We start from the raw sequence: 19,391 nt of genomic DNA, 5'->3' as shown, positions 1-19,391 counted from the left end.
TGTTGTTTTTAAACTTTAGACTAAGACAAGTGGTCTCTATTATTCTGAACCTTGGAATTTAAAAAAAATACAAAATTTATTAAAACCAACGTTCTGAAGAATGCTGGTGTAAACTATCCACTTGTGGTAAATGAAATCTATAATTAGAGAATCATTAAAAAAAAATCCAGGACTTCTGACAAAAGGAATAAACTTAGAGGAAGTTTAGAGGAAGGAATAAACTTAGAGGAATCAACTTTAAGGAATAAACTTGGAGGCTCAGCGGGTTATGAACCTGACTAGTATCCATGAGGATGCAGTTTCCATCCCTGGCCCAGCTTAGTCAACACTGCCATGAGCCCTGGTGTAGGTGGCGAGAGATGGCTGGGATCTGGCATTGCTGTCGAGTGTCGGCCAGCAGCTGTAGCTCCAATTTCACCCCTAGCCTGGAAGCTTCCATAGCTGCAGCTACGGCCCTAAAAAGAAAAAAAAAAAAAAAGAAAGTAATAAACTTAAGAGTCAAACATGATGAATGTTGTAATTATTCCCTGAGCTAGAGTAACACGATATTAATCCTAATATTTTCCTCAAAATAAACTCCAAATTTAACACAATGTCCTTCCAGATGAGGGTGAAGGCAGGCAGGTGTTTTCCCAATGCTGTTTCTCTCCGTGGGAGCTGTCAGCCCCAGTGCAGTACTTCACAGCTGGACTATAAACAAAAGTTATTCCAATTGGCTCCGCTTAGGTTCAATAGCAAAAAAAAAAAAAAAAAAAAAAAAAACAGAAACGAGTGGTCCCTGCCGTCCAAATTGTATTCCGTGGAGTAGACTTTTACTGTGAAAGTGTTCACAGTTCGCGCACATTACTCTCAGCTGGACACGAGCGCCCAGCTTCACAGTTACATAATATAGTCTCTCACGTGAGAATTTTCAGCAGCACAAAGGGACATGAAAATAGACTACCTTACCCTTCTTGGCAGAAACTGTCTTGCTTAAAATGTCAAAGAAATTTTATTTTGGGAACCCTGTGCAGATGCTGCGGGAAACCGAGGTCTCCGGACTCCCCACGAAGTTCCTCTAGTAATCACCAGAAAGTTCCAGTTATCATCGCCACCCAGTTTACCAATAAATTTTCTTTCAGGCTGTGTCTGTGCGGCCATGGGTGTGCTGGAGGGTTGGGTGCTGCCTCCGCTTGTTCGGACCTGAGGACCCGGAGGGCGACTCAGGGTCACCCTGAAAACGCCTGAGGAGCCCATGGCAACCCTCCCCGAGGAGGCAATTCTGTTTCTGGAGAGTTCTGAGGCGAGCGGGGTGAGGTCAGAGCCAGCAGCCGGGGGGCGGACTCCCAGAGCAGTGGCGCCCCTCCCCCGCCTCAGGCCACGCGGTCCAACTCTTCCAGAACCTTCCTTCCGCCCCGCCCCGTCGCGCCCGCCCCGCAGCAGCCCTACTCACCTCAACCTCCAGAACCCCTTCGGACACGGGCCGCGCCGAGCGCCCCACGCCGCAGCGGGATCCCCGCGAGCCGCCGCCGCGCACGTTGCGGGCCCTGAGGCCTCTGCTCGCCCATTGGCCCGCGCCGTCCGGGCGGGAGAAGTGGCCAACGGCCGCCGCTGGCCGTCAGGGTGCTGCGGCCATGGCGTCGGGACCCAGGCCCGCGGTGCCTGAAGACTCGGTCCGAACCGTCAGCCCCGGCCGGCGAGGCGAGAAGACTGTCTCCGCGCCCACTGGGGAGTTGGAGGCGGCAGGGACCCTGAAGAGCGTCGTGTCCCCGGTGCGGTCGGTGGTGGCCTCCCCTCGTCGCGTGAAGGGGAAAGCGGGCCGGGAGGCGGCCCGGCGGCGACTCCAGCTCCTGTCGGTCTCTCAGGCCGAGGGCCCGGGGGAGGGGCCCGACGAGAAGGAGGAGCCCCTTCTGTCGGTGCTGGAGGAGGATGACGAAGAGGCGCAGCCGCTGCCCCCAGTCTGCGTGTCCCCTACGAGGGGGATGTGGCGGGACGAGAAGGTGGCGCTGTATTGCGACGGGATCCTGCAGGACTGCAAGGTGAGAAGGAGACGGAGAAGGGCGGGAATCCAGCCTAGACGGACTCGGGGCTTCCTTTTGTGGTGATGGGGTACCGAGGGCACAAAGAAAGCCTACATTTCAGAGCTCCCGCTGTGGCGCGACAGGATGGGCAGCCTCTTGGGAGCGCTGGGACGCGGGTTGCGTCCCCTGTCCCGCACAGCGGGCACAGCATCCTGCATTGCCGCGGTTGCGGCTTGGATCTCATCCTTGACCCTGGAGCTCCAATATGCCGCAGAGTGGCAAAAAAAAAAAGAAAAAAAAAAAAGAAAGAAAGAAAGAAAAGCTTGCATTTCAACAAAATACATGTGCTAAACATTTATAGGGATTTCACTTTGTTAGAGGTATCCAGACCCTGTTAAAAGAGTTACAATTAGATTTTCCTTCAAACAGACGATATATCAGTTAAGGGGACAGTTTTGATAGAATAATTCTCTGGTTTTCCGATGGTTGAAGATAGATAGACCTTATTAGTGCCCAGGTAGGCATCTTGTTTTCATATAACAATCAGTGCCCAGGGAGTTCCTGCTGTGGCTCAGCGGTAAGGAACTTTTCTAGTATCCATGAAGATGCAGGTTCTATCCCTGGCCTAGCTCAGTGGGTTAAGGCACCAGCGTTGCAGTGGCTGTGGCATAAGCCAACAGCTCTAGCTCCAATTCAGCCCCTAGCCTGGGAACTTCCATATGCCGCAAGTGTAGCCCTAAAAGATCAAAAAAAAAAAAAAAAAAAAAAAAGTGTGCCCAAACAGAAGGATAAGATTATTTAGCCTTGACTTTTACACAATACTAAAAACGTTTACACTTTAAGAATCATTCCCAGACATCAGTCTAGGATGTGGAATGAGGCTTTGTAAAGAAAATAGAGCAAATATTGTATATTTCTAACTTTTTTATTTTTTGCGTTTTAAGGCCTCACATGTGGCATATGGAAGTCCCCAGGCTAGGAGTCTAATCACAGCTGCAGCTATGGCCCTACACCACAGCCACTGCAGTGCCAGATTTGAGGCGCCCCTGCAACCTACACCACAGCTCATGGCAACACCAGATACTTAACCCAGTGAGTGAGGCCAGGGATCAAAGCCGAGTCCTCATGGATACTAGTCGGATTCGTTACCACTGAGCCACAGTAGGAACTCTTTTTTTTTTCTTTTAAGTTATAGCAGAAGAATTTGTGTAGAAGGATTTCACTGCACTGACATTTATAAAATTTAAAAACTGGAAACTAAATTTCTGAATGGGGGCTATAAAGAACTGTGGTGGCTTCATATAATGGAAAACCATGCAGATGTAGTAGCTATATTCTTCAGGAGCTATAGATATACTTATGCTATAATGTTAAGTTAAAAAAAAAAAAGACAAAATAAAAATATGATTCATTGTGTAGATGAATAAATGCATAGAAAAAAGACAGGAAGGAAATGCACCAAAATGTCAACAATGGTTATTTTGGCTGCCAGGATTAGGGGTGGTTTTTGTTTTCCTTATATTGTCTATTTTTTCAGATTTTCTGTAGGTTAATCATATTTTATAATGAGAAGAAAATTTTATTTTTAAAAATACCATTACCATAAAGCTAGCATGGTATTTAATGACCAACTTATATCTAATGTTAAGGGTCAGAGAAGGCTAGACCTCTTAAAGGCAATTGAAAAACATTTCCATAAATTACTGTGTTGTGTCATTAATCAGTCAGAGACTAATGACCGAGTTTCATAATAGCTTAGATTACTTATCATCCTTGAGGTAGCTGAATTGAAATGTAAAAAATCAAATAGCCAAATATTTATTGAATGCTTAATATGCTTATTTGTTTTATAGAATGATTTCCATTTAAAATTTTTATGTACTAAGTTTTAAATAGATCATTACATCTTGAAGTTTAGAAAAAATAATTACTAAGTTTTAAAAAATAATTACTATGTTTTATATGTATAATTACAGTACTTTAATTTTTTGTTTATATTTTTCATTGATAATTTCCCAGGTTTTTCAATCTTTGAGGGTATATTGGTTTCATTTTTAACTAGAAATCAGTAAAAATAGTTATATATAAATCTATAATTTAATATATTTATACATATGTATTTTTTCTCTTGCTAGGCAGAAGAAGCTGATGACGCCATGAGTAAATATCTATCAGAGAAATTAAAGTTGAAAGACAAATGGCTTGGAGTCTGGAAGACTAATCCTGAGTTATTCTTTGTGAAGTATGAAGAAGCTTCTATCCCTTTTGTTGGTATACTGGTTGAGGTAAATAATTTTCACCTGATTTTTGTTCTTTGGGTGAAATTATCAGTTCTTTTTAAGACCAAACTATAACCTTATTGAGGCTTTGATACTTAAAAGTTGACAAACGTTTACTTCTACTTTAATTCTCTAAGCAGATTAATAGTGTAAAAGAAAGTAAGGAGGAATATTAGCACCGATTTTCCTGTAAACTATTATATTAAATCAAATCTAATAGTATTATATTTATTAAACTAGTTTCAACTGCTCAAATCTTGTAAAAATAACAAAAGCACATCTCTTAAAAATTAGTAATTTAGGCTTTAACTAACTTGGACCTTTTCCCCAATCATTTCTCTTTAATTTTCATTTTTCTGAATTATGAGGTTTAGATAGATTAGGAAAGAAAAAAATGGATCAGAAAACTGTGGGTAAAATGTGAAACTTTTCCCTATGAAAAGTGCCCTTTTAGTATAATAATCTACTTCCAAGCTTTCATCTGAGAAGATTTTGCTTTTATAGGTCTGTAGGTTAAATATTGTGGCATACTTGACCTCATAAATTTGACTCCCTTAAAGGTCAGTTATCCTTGTATAGAAATTAATATTTACCATCATAAATGGTACTGTTTCAGATAATATTTCAAACCTGGTTTTGGTGAAAAGAAAAATTTGCATTTGAAACTCATAATACTACATACTCCCTAAAAACAATTCTATATACTATGGAAAAGTATATTAGTGGTATAGTAAAGGTTGGCATATTTTCAGTCATAGAGGCTACAAAGGAATATGAAAGTCTTGGGATTGATTTTTCAATAACACTATTTTTAGTGTTTTTTTGAGGTTTGCTTAACTTCAGTTTTGTTTTTTTGGTTTTTTTGGGTTTTTTTTGGCCGTACTCATGGCCTATGGACTGAATCTGCAAACTACATCACAGCTGTGGAAATGCCACATCCTTAATCCACTGTGTCTTGGGTCAGGGATCGAACCCTCACCACAAAGACAGCTCCAGCTGCTGCAGAAACAACACTGTAGAATCCATTCTAAACCCACTGCACCCCAGTGGGAACTCCTCAACTTCAGATTTTTGCATAGATTTTGCCTCGAACTTTCGTTAACTTCTTTGGACATTTTTCATGTGGATAAAATAAGAGGAGGTGGGCTATACAGTGTCTTAAACTTTTTTTTTTTTTTTTTTTTTGTCTTTGCCATTTCAAGTGCTGCTCCCACGGCATATGGAGGTTCCCAGGCTAGGGGTCTAATCGGAGCTGTAGCCGCCGGCCTACACCAAAGCCACAGCAACGCAGGATCCAAGCCATGTCTGCAACCTACACCACAGCTCACAGCAACGCCAGGTCCTTAACCCAGTGAGCAAGGCCAGGGATCGAACCCGCAACCTCATGGTTCCTAGTCGCATTCGTTAACCACTGAGCCACGACGGGAACTCCATCTTAAACATTTTTTAAAACAATATGTTTTTTTCAGACAAGTTTTATGAGGAAGTCCAACATATACAACATATGAAAATAGAATATTTCTGATTGAAGTGAGGGATGATATCATGGCAATTGCTTGTTTCTCTCTCAACCTCACATGACAGCCCCTGTACTCAATAAAACTTTTCACAATCCCTAAAGTTACAAAGAAACGCATTGGATTAGGTTATCTAAAAATTCTCTCAAGTTCTAAAATTTTGTATCTAATACATTTACTCTCTTCCTTATTCCAAAAATAATAAGCAAGATTACAAATAATTAGATTGCTTTAAAATTCTCTTGTGGTGTAGTGGGTTAAGGATCCATGTTGTCCCTGGAGCAGCTTGGGTTGCTGCTGGTGAGGGTTTGATTCCCTGGCCCAGGAATTTTCATATGCTGCAGGTGCAGCCAAAAAAAAAAAAAAAAATCCTCTAGGACAATGTCCTTTAAACATTAGAAAGATGGGAAGAAAAGAGAGAATAGAAGAAAAAGCAGAACAGTGTATTGATGGATTCTAATACTTTGATTATTAGGCAGTAAGACTAGCTCTTCAGACCTCTTAAGATTGTGCTATACAATTTATATTTGGTTGTTTTGTTTGCCTCTACTTCTTTAGTCTTACTTGGGCTGAAATGTCAACAGTGCTATATAATGCTCCTTGATCTGAAGTAACACTAATTTATTCCTATAGACTTCAATCTCTGACTTTTGCTTTAGATGCTATATTAGTTTTCTATTGCTGCTGTAGCAAATTAATTACCGCAAATTTGGTGGCTTAATATAAATTAATTATTTTACTATTCTGTAGGAAAGAAATCTAACATGGGACTAGTGGGGCTAAAATCAAGGTGTAGGCAGGACTTAGTCATTTGTGGAGACTCTAGGGCAGAATCTGTTTTCTTGCCTTTTCCAGCCTTTAGATGGTGCCTGCATTCCATGACTTGTGGCCTCCTTTCTCCATTTTCAAAGTCCTTTTCACACTGTATCTATCTCTCTAGTTCCCCACAGCCTGGAAAGGCCCAAATGGGTAATCCAGGATAATTTTCCCATTTCAATTCCTTAACTTTAATTACATATGCAAAGTCCATTTTGCCTTGTAGAGTAATATATTCACAGGTTCTAAGTATTACTATAAGTATTAGGGGACCATTTGGGATCATTTTTCTGCCTACTACAGACCCATATAACAAAGAAAGAAACTTGGAAATATATTTGATTGGAAAGAGATCTAGCATATCCTTCATTTCTTGGTTACAAAGTGGGCCAGATATTAAGGAAACTTTTATTTTTTTAATTTTTTAAAATTAATTATTATTATTATTATTTTTGGTCTTTTTGCCATTTCTTGGGCCGCTCCCCGCAGCATATGGAGATTCCCAGGCTAGGGGTCTAATCGGAAATGTAGCCACCAGCCTACACCAGAGCCACAGCAACTCGGGATCCGAGCCGCATCTGCAACCTACACCACAGCTCACGGCAATGCCGGATCGTTAACCCACTGAGCAAGGGCAGGGACCGAACCCGCAACCTCATGGTTCCTAGTCGGATTCGTTAACCACTGCGCCACGACGGGAACTCCAAGAAACTTTTTTATAACCTCTGTAGAAAGCCATTTGCAAAATATATAATTAAGAACATTTAAATAGTTTACTTGTTGTAGGTCAGTTATTTCTCAATAAAGCTGGAAGAATTAAAAGAATAATAAATAGGTCCCACTGCAAAGAAAAATAAAAATTAAAAATTTTGATTTTATTTCTAGAAATTCATTCTATAGGTAGAAAAAGATTTATTTAAGGTGATCACTGTGATATTTATAAAATTAAAAATTGAGAGTACTATAAAAGTTTAATAATAGGCTACTGACCAAATATATGATAATATATTCATAAGATAGGATATCATATAGTTATAAAACTTATGATAACAAAAAACTTTTAATGATTTGGAACTTTCTCATTGTGTATTTAAAATAAAACAGAAGACAAAAATAGATACAGTGTGATCCAACAAAGTACACAGGAAGAAAACTGGAAGACAGAAAGCAAGAGTTTAACAGTGTTATATCTGATGATAAGATTATAGTTGATTTCTTAAAATCTTGTACAAAGAGCTGTCTAGTTGCCATCACTAAGCTTTTTTGTAGACTCCCATCCCCGCTTTTTGAATGACTTGCTTTAGAATTTTGCTTATATTTCTAGATCAGTCTTAGAGAATCTTTAATTTGGAATTGCTTAAGGGAATTCTCAGTGGATTCCAGGAACGAGTTATTTACTTGATTTGACTCTATCATATCCTAGAGAGGAAACAGTGACTTTGAACAAACACTCAACTTTCACATCTTGCATCATGGCTATTTCCACACACTCCCCAACTCCAGTAAAAGACTTCGTGGGTTTTTTTTGTTTGTTTGTCTTTTGAGGGCCGCACCTGCCGCATATGGATGTTCCCAGGCTAGGGGTCTAATCAGAGCTGTTGCTGCCAGCCTATGCCACAGCCACAGCAATGGCAGACCCGAGCTGGGTCTGCGACCTACACCACAGCTTATGGCAATGCCAAATCCTTAACCCACTGAGTGAGGCCAGGGATTGAACCCGAACCTCATGGTTCCTAGTCAGGTTCATTTCTGCTGCACCATGACGGGAACTCCAAAGAGTTCTTGGTTTTAAAGCCTGTTCTATAACTTGCTTTCTGAACAAATTTCAAGGCCCTTAAATTCACATTGTAGGTTGCACGGGACCCTTCTTTTCCCTCTAGCTGCTACTCTGCCTCTCTTCTTTATTTCATTGTAAATAATAGTTAATATTAAATGTCGCAATATTCTTACCTTCTGCCTACCCTTTAGTGTTAATGTTTTCTTTTATCAAAGTTAAGCATGCAGGGTTTATAGAGTCAAATAGAGTTAAAATTTTAGTTACGATACGATGCCGTTACTGAACCTCTGTCTACCCTCTGCTGCCATTTCTTGTATTTTCGTTTAAGTAATTATTATTGTATCAATCAATTATTATGATTAAATTATTATATTATTAATTCCTTATCTCCAATTGTGCTTACACTGCTCCTTCCTAATTTCTCTATTGTAGGTTTACATATAGCTCCCACTATGGTAAATGGAGATTCAGCTCATATATACTATCCCCACTACCGTTCCCTGTTCCACCGCATACTCATACTTTCCATGTGCTCCCATGCTCCCAAAATATTTTTTTTCATTTTAGCGTCACACCCAAGGCATATGAAAGTTCCCAGGCTAGGGGTTGAATTGGAGCTGCAGTGGCCAGCCTAGGCTGTGGCCACAGCAGTGCCAGTTCCAAGCCATATCTATAACCTAGCTACAGCTCATGGCAACACTGGATTCTTAACCCACTGAGCAAGGCTAGAGATTGAACCCACATCCTCATGGATACTAATGTTCTTTACCTGCTGAGCCACAACGGGGACTCCCCCCCAATTTTTTTTTTTTTGGTCTTTTTTGTGGCATATGGAAGTTCCCAGGCCAGGGGTCGAATTGGAGATGCAGCTGCCGGCCTACGCCACAACCACAGCAGTGCAGGATCTGAGCTTCGTCTTCGATCTACACCACAGCTCACGGCAATGCTGGATCCTTAACCCACTGAACGGGGCCAGGGATAGAACCTGCATCCTCAGGGATACCACTCAGGTTCGTTACCACTGAGCCACAATGGGAACTCCCCCCAAAATACTTTTATAATAATTTTTTTTTTGTCTTTAGGACTGCACCTGCGGCATATGGAGGTTCCTAGGCTAGGCGCTGGCCTACACCACAGCCGTATCAACGCCAGATCTGAGCCATGTCTGTGACCTACACCACAGCTCATGGCAATGCTGGATCCTTAACCCACTGAGCAAGGCCAGGGATTGAACCTGAAACCTCATGGTTCCTAGTTGGATTTGTTTCCACTGTGCCACGACAGGAACTCCTATAATAATTTTCTTTGATCAAATACTCAGGGTTTACCTTCATAGATAAATTGTATTCACTTCATAGATAAAATGTGTAGTATACTATGATTAATTTCCTTTTCCTGGACATTAGAAAAAATTTTCTAGAGTTAATAGCCCTGTTTTTCCATTGTGTTTAGTTTTCTCACTAGTTTATAATAAAACTTCCCTAATTATGTAAATCTCCTCAACATATTCAAACATAACTACCAGTTTTGTCCTCTTAAAGGAGGTATCTCTTGCATCCTTCTGATCTACAGTCTGGACTGGTGATTGCTAAACCTGCTGAATAGCTTTTGGGATCTCCCTCCAACATTGTTCTAGAAATTCCTTTCATCATTCTCTTGTGTAAATAACCTATTTCCCAAAATTCCTATCTTCCTCTTTTCTTAGTTTATTCTCTCATTTTGCCCAAGAATATTATCCTAATAGCTTCATAGGTATAAACACAAAGTAGATAAAATTACTGTGATCTTGTGTGCTTGAAAATATCTTTACAGAATGTTCATATTTATTTGATAGATTGACTGGGTACAAGAATTCTAGGTTTGATTTCATGCCCAGAATTTGCAAAATTCTATTCCACTGTCTTCAGGCTTCCTTAAGTTTCTGGTTGAGAATCCAGTGTCATTGATTGTTTGATGATACTTATATTTTTTTCCTGTCTGAAAACTTGTAGTATCTTCCTCCATCAAAATGACAGCAAAGGAATTTTTTAGAATTTCTTTTTTTTTTTTTTTTTTTTTTTTTTTTGTCTTTTTTGTCTTTTTGTCTTTTGTTGTTGTTGTTGTTGTTGCTATTTCTTGGGCCGCTCCCGTGGCATATGGAGGTTCCCAGGCTAGGGGTTGAATCGGAGCTGTAGCCACCGGCCTACGCCAGAGCCACAGCAACGCAGGATCCGAGCCGCGTCTGCAACCTACACCACAGCTCACGGCAACGCCGGATCGTTAACCCCCTGAGCAAGGGCAGGGACCGAACCCGCAACCTCATGGTTCCTAGTCGGATTCGTTAACCACTGCGCCACGACGGGAACTCCAGCAAAGGAATTTTTTAAAAGGTACCGAAGGACAAGAGATGGAAAAGAAGACAGTAGCAACACAGTTTAGAAGGTGTAAAACATATAAATGGCAACTGACTTAGTAGAGCTAAGGAAGCTGAATTCTGTTTGCAGTAGGGAAAGCCAATAAAAATATCCTGATTTACACTCCATAACACCAAAGGCTTAGGAATTGACTGAATTTAGAACTTGATTTGTGTTGAAAATGAGGATTGAATTCAAGAAGAATTGCTTGAAAGTTATTTAAGAAACAGGGACTTCTACTTCCAGGAAGATGAAGTAGACACACTTTTCCTTATTTTTTCCTATAAAGTACAAGAGAAACCCTCGGATTATATGTATCAAATAAATATAAGACTGAAAGTTGGAAAGAAGGCGGATTGGCTAGTGACCTTGTGACCCAAGGAATGACATGATAATGAGTTCCCTGGGCTTTGCTTCCTATATCCTAGACTGAGTACCAGAGGACCTGGAAATCTGGAAACAGCAAGAGGTGTAGACAAAAAAAAAAAAAAAAAAATTCCCTCCAAAAGCTAGCTTTCTGTAGTCAAAGTAGTAAAGAGGCAACCAAACACAGAAAAAAAACTGCTGCCCTTCATGCCTGTCCTGAAATAAAAGACCAAGTGAAGAGCTTAGACTTTTACCCTTGCCAAGTTGTGACCAAAGCACACCAACCCCAATGCCAGAGTGGTGTTAGAAAAGACATAATGGGAAGAAAATGGAGTGCAAGAAACTATCCATGAGAAGGCAGGTTTGATCCTTGGCCTCACTCAGTGGGTCAAGGATCTGGTGTTGCTGTAGCTGTGGTGTAGGGTGCAGACGTGGCTAGGATCCTACATTGCTGTGGCTGTAGTGTAGGCCAGCAGCTGTAGCTCCAATTGGACCCCTAGCCTGGGAATCTCCATGTGCTGTGGGTGTGGCCCTAAAAAGCAAAATAAATAAAATAAATAAATAAATAAGTAAATAGCTATGAAAATATATTTTCAAGAAAAATGATATCCTAACCTAGAATTCTATACCCAATCACACCCTGTTAAGTGAAAGAGTAAGAAAATATTTTCCGTTTTCAAGGATGTTATATAGTTGGGATCATATGATATTAGAACCTTTTCTGATTGTTTTCTTTCACTTAGTAATATGTATTTAAGCTTCCTCCACGTCTTTTCATGGCTTGATGGCTCTTTCTTTTTTAGCATTGAATAACATTCCATTGTCTATATGTACCACAGTTTATTTATCCATTCATCTACTAAAGGACATCTTGGTTGCTTCCAGGTTTTGGCAGTTATGAGTAATGCTGCTTTAAGTAGCATTAGGTAAATAAACTACCTAAAAATAAAGAATTTTATTGGATGTGTACGTGAACATTTTCAAAATTATTGGAAATTTAACTTTTCAGCTTTACTGATGTATAGTTGACAGAATTGTAAGCTAAGGTGTACAATGTGATATGTATATATGCGTACATACACACACACACACACACACACGCACACATATACATTAAAGGATTCCCCTCATTAAGGTAACTGGCACATCCATCACCTCATGTATTTAAACCCCTTTAAACCCCTTTTTTGGTGAGAACATTTAAGTTCTCTCTCAGGAAATTTCAAATATACATTACAATATTATCAACTATAGTCACTGTGTTATACATTAGATCGTCAGACTTTATTCATCTTTTAGTTGGAATTGTGTAACCTTTTACAAGCTTCTGTAATTTTAAATTTTGTGTTAATACTTAGTATAATTTATTAAATTTTGAAGCTATCATCAACTCTGGTTCTCAAGCACTAATTTTCAGGTGTGCTGGAGGTTACCACTATATTGTAGTGAAATGAGACAAGTAAACACAAGTTTACAAGTTGTTTATAAGGCTAAATTTCTTCAACTTAAGGACTTTACTTTTTGATTATGTCCTTTCTACTTTTTTTGGTATTCGATTAGCCTTTTTTAAAAATATAATGTAATGTAGATAGTAGGATTTTTTAAAACATACTTTCATGGCAAAATTAGTCCAAAAACTCTTTTTTTAATATTACTGTTTTATAAAGTCTGGCAACTCAGATTTACAAATAATGTAGGAAATAGGCAATTCCTCTCATGAACCTTAACAACTAATGTTGTTTAAGAAGTAAGGTTTGAAAATTTGTGTTGGTATTTTATTTAATACTGATCTACTATTATGTATGTTGATTGTTAGAAAAGTCATAAAAAATTTAAAATAAATGTTATAGGTAGCTCACATTTGAGAAAGAATCCTTGTGGTTTACTTTCATTTGTAATTACAAATTTTATAATATTTACCTTAGGTAACTTGTAAACCACACCAAAGCTCATCATCTTGTTTCAAAGTTACGGTTTCTGTGGCTGAGCCCTTTTCTTCTAACATTGCAAATATTCCAAGAGATTTGGTCGATGAGATTTTGGAAGAACTAGAGCATAGTGTGCCTCTTTTGGAAGTGTACCCTGTTGAAGGACAAGATTCTGATTTACATGATATTGCTTTGGCCTTGGAAGTTGTAAGGTATTAGAGCTTTTTACTTCTGAAATTAAAGTTCTCACATTCAAAAAGTTAATCTAAGGAGTTCCTGTCGTGGCTCAGTGGTTAATGAACCTATTAGCATCCATGAGGACATGGGTTCAATCCCTGGCCTCCCTCAGTGGGTTAAGGATCTGATGTTGCTGTGGGCTGTGGTGTAGGTCACAGATGCAGTGGCTCAGATCTGGCGTAGCTGTGGCTGTGGTGTAGGCCATCAGCTACAGCTCCAATTTGACCCCTAGCCTGAGAACCTTAAAAAAAAAAAAAAAAAAGTGAATTTAATATGTAAGTATTGTTCATATAGGCACTTTATTTTTTATTTAATTTTTTTCTTTTTCCGCCATACCTGCAGCATATGGAAGTTTCTGGGACAGGGATCAAATCCAAGCTGGAGCTGTGACCTATGCCACAGCCACAGCAATGCTTGATCCTTAACTCACTGCACCAGGCCATGGACTGAACTGGCACCTCCACAGAGACAAGCCAGATCATTAACCTACAGGGCCACATGGCAACTCCGATGGGCACTTTATTTAACTTTTGGGGGGCATGTGAAAGTTTCCAGGCCAGGGATCAAACTGGCACTATAGCAGTGGCCCAAGCCACAGAGTGACAATGCTGGATCCTTAACTGCTAGGCCACAAGGGAACCCCTATTTGATTTAATATTTACAGCTGAATTCAGGTTTTTCTATTTCTAATGAACATATTTATAATTCTTTTAGTTAAAACATTCTCTCGTGGAAATAATACATGTGGGCAGTGACGTTTGCTATTCTTTGATCTTGCATTTTACAAAAACGGAATTTTAAAAAGTTCTAGAGATAAGTAATACTAAATTCTGTTCATGTTTAAGCAACTTAAATATATTAGATTTCATTTTTCACATTTTAAAGACATTATAAATACTAGAATCATCATCTCCATTATGATTGCTTCTTACAAGTTGATAGAATTTCAGAGAAGCTATATATAAATATAATACAGAATATTAGGGGGCAGGTTTTTGTTTTTTCTAATGCTCCCCGGAATATACAATTATGATTGTATCTTAAGTATTATATTTTTGTTAAACAAAATCATAGCCACAATCTATGAATGTGGAACCTGAATTGTACAATCCTACTTCAAGAAACATTATCTTATTGTAGTAACCTGAACTAAAATCTAGATCATGTAATGTTTAAAGTTTTACTTTACTGAAAGACCATTTTAAAATATCTTTCTTGGAGTTCCCATCGTGGCGCAGTGGTTAACGAATCCGACTAGGAACCATGAGGTTGCGGGTTTAGTCCCTGCCCTTGCTCAGTGGGTTAACGATCCGGCGTTGCTGTGAGCTGCGGTGTGGGTCGCAGACGCGGCTCGGATCCCTGCGTTGCTATGGCTCTGGCGTAGGCCAGTGGCTACAGCTCCGATTCAACCCCTAGCCTGGGAACCTCCATATGCCGCGGGAGCGGCCCGAAGAAATAGCAAAAAGACAAAAAGACAAAAAAAAAAAAAATCTTTCTTAACCATTAAGGTTTATATAAAGATTTGTGACATGAGAATGTCTTTTTAATTCTAAACATAGTACTGGCTGATTTTTATCACTTTTATTTATCACAGGTTTTTTTATGACTTTCTTTGGAGGGACTGGGATGATGAAGAAAGTTGTGAGAATTATACTGCTTTGATTGAAGAAAGAATTAATTTGTAAGTATAGTTAGAAACCTATTCACCACATTATATAAGATAAATATTGTAACTATGTTTATACTTTTCAGGTGGTGTGATATACAAGATGGAACAATACCTGGTCCTATTGCACAACGTTTCAAAAAAACTTTGGAGAAGTATAAAAACAAGCGAGTGGAGCTCATCGAGTATCAGAACAATATTAAAGAAGATCCATCTGCAGCAGAGGCTGTTGAATGCTGGAAAAAGTACTATGAGATAGTAATGCTCTGTGGATTATTGAAAATGTGGGAAGATTTACGCCTCCGGTAATAATTTGCTCTATTTTAAATGGAAACAAAAAGATTACATGGTCATTCTTTTATCATTATCTCTTAACTTGTCATGTGTTACCCCAATTGAAACAGATTATAAAAGTAGATGCCCACTTTACAAAATAAGCATAGATGCAAACCTCCAATATTGTGAAATTATCTTTATATTAGCTGAATTCACTGAAATCACTATATTGGGTTTTTTGATGGAAAAAAATCTCACAAATATAGTCCTTTCCTTACCTTTCTTCTTTACCTTCTTAATTTTGGCCAAAGCATAAGAAAAGAGTAGGTAGACCTTTTCCACATATAAAATGCAAAGTAGAGAGAGAGTTGACCAATTTGGCTGCCTCATAATTTCTTATTTTCTAACCAAAGTTAAGTTGAAAATTTGTTTCTGATGATAAATAAAACAGTGCAGGTTTAATCAGCATCATTCTCCAGATTAAATATTAAAATATTTAACTATTTTTATTTAAAATGTTAAATAAAATTAAATTAAAATTTTATTTAAAATATTAAAATATTTTACATTACTGTGCAGTAAAGTATATATTTCTGTCTTTTTTATAAACAGAGGTTAAACAACAGGAATTCTTTTTCATAATCCCAAAATTAATGCAATATCTTGAGTAGAGCCAAAGGACTTAAGAGAATTTCATACTAAATTGTTAAACTCCTTCCTTTGGGGTCCACTTTCTTTTTAATATTTTTATTTTATTTTATTTATTTATTTTTTGTCTTTTTGCCTTTTCTTGGGCTGCTCCTGTGGCATATGGAGGTTCCCAGGCTAGGGGTTGAATCGGAGCTGTAGCCGCTGGCCTACGCCAGAGCCACAGCAACGCAGGATCTGAGCTGCGTCTGCAACCTACACCACAGCTCACGGCAACGCCGGATCCTTAACCCACTGAGCAAGGGCAGGGACCAAATCCGCAACCTCATGGTTCCTAGTCGGATTCGTTAACCACTGTGCCATGACGGGAACTCCCACTTGAGGAATTCTGAGCCACATTTCACTTGTCTAACAATTAATTGTTAGCTTAAATCTCTTCCTATTTTATTTCAAGTTTGCTCTTTTAAAAAATCACTAAGAATCTCATTCTAGTGACATTTTTTGTTTCATTGTTATCAGGATTTCTGTATAATAAAACTTCAGGATTATTTGGGGAAATCAGTATAGATGAATATTTGAAATCCACTTATCTAGAAATCCAGATTCATCAGAAGTTGAATTTTAATATAAGTTATTATCACTAGACTTTAGATTCTAATGGTACAGGGCAACATAGAGTTCCTTCATCTTAAAAGTTATATTCACAGAGAATCTCATCCCTGGGGGAGTGGAGTGAGCTAACTGGTCACACCCTTCCATAGATAACAATTATAAATTCTGGACAAATATATTAAAAGTCTCCACCTTTTGAAGGTACTGTGAAATGACTGAAAGCAGACAGCAACCAGAAAAGTTTGTCCTTAAAATGGACTTACACTTGGAATGGGTAAGAACTTGTGGCTTTTGGGTCTGAGAGTTATCACCAGTTCTCAAAGCCCTGGCAGCAAAAAACAAGCCATCTTAACTGTTTCAAAGTGACAAAGGACAGAGTTCAGAGCTGGCGCAGCAGTTGGAAATTTAGTTTGTATATTTTGAAAGTGAGAGAGCTGCAAAGGGGTGAGACCTAAAATTGGAGCATAATCTCTGCTCAGATCTTGGCTGACCACTAAACACTGCTAGCAGTGGCAGGAGAGAGAAATCTAGGAACTCTGCTAAGTAAGGAAGAATGAAGGCAAAGCATCAAAGTGGAGAGAACTAAACAGAGGTGTCAGCTGCTGCATATCTTAAGGAAAACCTTTTGCATTTTGAGGCCGGGCAAGTTAACTGCCCCCTAGAATACAAGACTAACACTCCTCAGAAGAACAAAACACAATGCAGAGTTACTGGAATATAATATCCCAGATCTCCAGTGTTCAACCTAAAATTAACAGACATTCAAAGAAATCAGAAAATTATATCCACATTTAGGAAAAAAGAAAGTTAATACAATCTGATTTTTTTTTTCCCTTATGGCCACACCTGCAAGCATATGAAAGTTCCCAGGCTAGGGGTCAAATTGGAGCTTCAACTGCCAGCCCATACCACAGCTGCAGCAACACAGGATCCAAGCTGCACCTATGACCTACACTGCAGCTTGCACCAATGCCAGATCCTTAACTCAATGACCAAGCCTATGGATTGAACCTTCATTCTCATGGATACTAGTTAGGTTCTTAACCCACTGAGCCACAAGGGAATTCCAGAATCTGATTTTTGAATGTGCCCAGATGGTAGATCTGTCAGACAGACGTCAAAGCAGCTACTATGAATATGTTCAAAGAATTACAGGAAAATATAGTGTTAATAAGTATACAGAGAATCTCAGTGGAGAAATGGAAACTATAAAAAAGAACCAAGGATTTCCAGATTCAGCTCTGACATGCAAAGAGCTTGTGGGTTATCACTCCTATCCTTACAACTAGAAAAAAGTTGAATAAACTGAAAACTACTTTCTTGGAATCATCAGAGAACTGAGGTCACAGGACAAACTGCCACGCTGAAATCTGGAGAGAGGTAAATTCAGAGAGTCACAGCTAAGATCTGCTTACCTTGAACAGAACCTGCTAGAGCCATGAATTGTAAGAATACTTAAATGGTAATTTTGATAAATTGATGGAGCTGAATGTTAACTGGTATGTGAGTGAGAAACTCCAGGGCAGCTGCAATTCTCCTACCCCCAGGAGTCTCACTAGGTTCTCAGGTAAAGAGCCAAGAAAGAGCCCATGATGACTCTGCCAGAGTGAAAAGAAAGGTAACCATTGTGAAATATATCCAGGGCATTTTCTAAAACACAGATCTACTATCCAGGGTAAAAGACTTTATCAGAGCTTTTTCCCACCTAGAGGAAGGGCATTACCCTGACTCTAGCCCCCTCTAGTCTTCCTGTCTGGGGAAAGAGAGGACTAAGAAACACTTGTGAAGGTCACAGTCTAGGGACAGAGACTCCCTAAAATATTGATATTTAACCATAAGAGTATAGAATACTTTCTCTCTGCTAAACCTTAAAACCCCACCAACTGGGTTCCAGTATAATAACTGGATTATAATTAAAAGAACTATAAGACACAAACCCTTCTAAAGAGAAGTTTTAAATGAAGCCCAGAGATATAGAGAAAAAAGAAATCTGGAAAATACAGGAATTTGAAGCCACTGACACCCAAAGCTACAGCAAACAAAAACAGTCTACCTCCTGGTCAGATTAATATAAAACCTCACCCTAAAAGCCTGCTCTCTTAGTTCTTATTAGCCAAAATGTCATGCCTGGCTTTCAACAAAAAATTGTAAGACATGCTAAAAGGCATGAATAAATAAGTCTGAAGAGGGAAAGCAAGGATCAGAACCAGACTTGGGTATGATTTTGGAATTAATCAGACAGGAAAGTTAAAATAGCCATGATTAATATCTTAAAGGCTTTAATGGAAAAAAGTACACAAAATGAAGGAGCATATGGGTAATGTAAGAAGATGGAAAGCGTAAGACTGAATTAAAAAATAATGGGAGTTCCTGTCGTGGCTCAGTGGTTAACGAATCCAACTAAGAACCATGAGGTTGCGGGTTCGATCTCTGGCCTTGCTCAGTGGGTTGGGGATCTAGCGTTGCCGTGAGCTGTGGCGTAGGTCGCAGACATGGCTCAGATCCCGCGTTGCTGTGGCTATGGTGTAGGCCAGCAGCTACAGCTCTGATTCAACCCCTAGCCTGGGAACCTCCATATGCCGCGGGAGGGGCCCAAGAAATGGCAAAGAGACAAAAAAATAAAATAAAATAAAAAATAAAAAATAAAATAAAATTAAAAATGATAGGAGTTCCCATTTTGCCTAGCAGATTAAGAACCTGACTAGTATCCATGAGGATGCAGGTTTGATCCCTGACCTCACTCAGTGGATTAAGGATCCGGCATTGGTACAAGCCATGGCATAGGTCACAGATTCGGCTCAGCAGCTGCAGCTCTGATTTAACCCCTAGCCTGGGAACTTCCATGTGCTGCAGGTGTGGCCCTAAAAAGAAAAAAA

At 39.2% G+C, this 19,391-nt stretch overlaps 1 protein-coding gene across 1 annotated transcript in view; it reads left to right on the top strand.

Annotated features, from left to right (window-relative positions):
- The window catches only part of SHCBP1L (SHC binding and spindle associated 1 like), a 33,394-nt gene continuing 15,286 nt past the window's right edge, over positions 1,284 to 19,391 (top strand). The window contains exons 1-5 of the mRNA XM_021063784.1: positions 1,284 to 2,018; positions 4,136 to 4,285; positions 13,074 to 13,288; positions 14,908 to 14,994; positions 15,066 to 15,284. Of these exons, the coding sequence (XP_020919443.1) occupies positions 1,614 to 2,018; positions 4,136 to 4,285; positions 13,074 to 13,288; positions 14,908 to 14,994; positions 15,066 to 15,284 (1,076 nt within the window). The 5' untranslated portion in view covers positions 1,284 to 1,613. The remainder of the gene's footprint in view (positions 2,019 to 4,135; positions 4,286 to 13,073; positions 13,289 to 14,907; positions 14,995 to 15,065; positions 15,285 to 19,391) is intronic.

Source organism: Sus scrofa, chromosome 9 (assembly GCF_000003025.6).
Source record: "Sus scrofa isolate TJ Tabasco breed Duroc chromosome 9, Sscrofa11.1, whole genome shotgun sequence".
NCBI classification, from domain to species: Eukaryota; Metazoa; Chordata; class Mammalia; order Artiodactyla; family Suidae; genus Sus; species Sus scrofa.
Note: the sequence above shows the minus strand (reverse complement) of the source record. Positions and strands in the feature narration are given on the sequence as shown.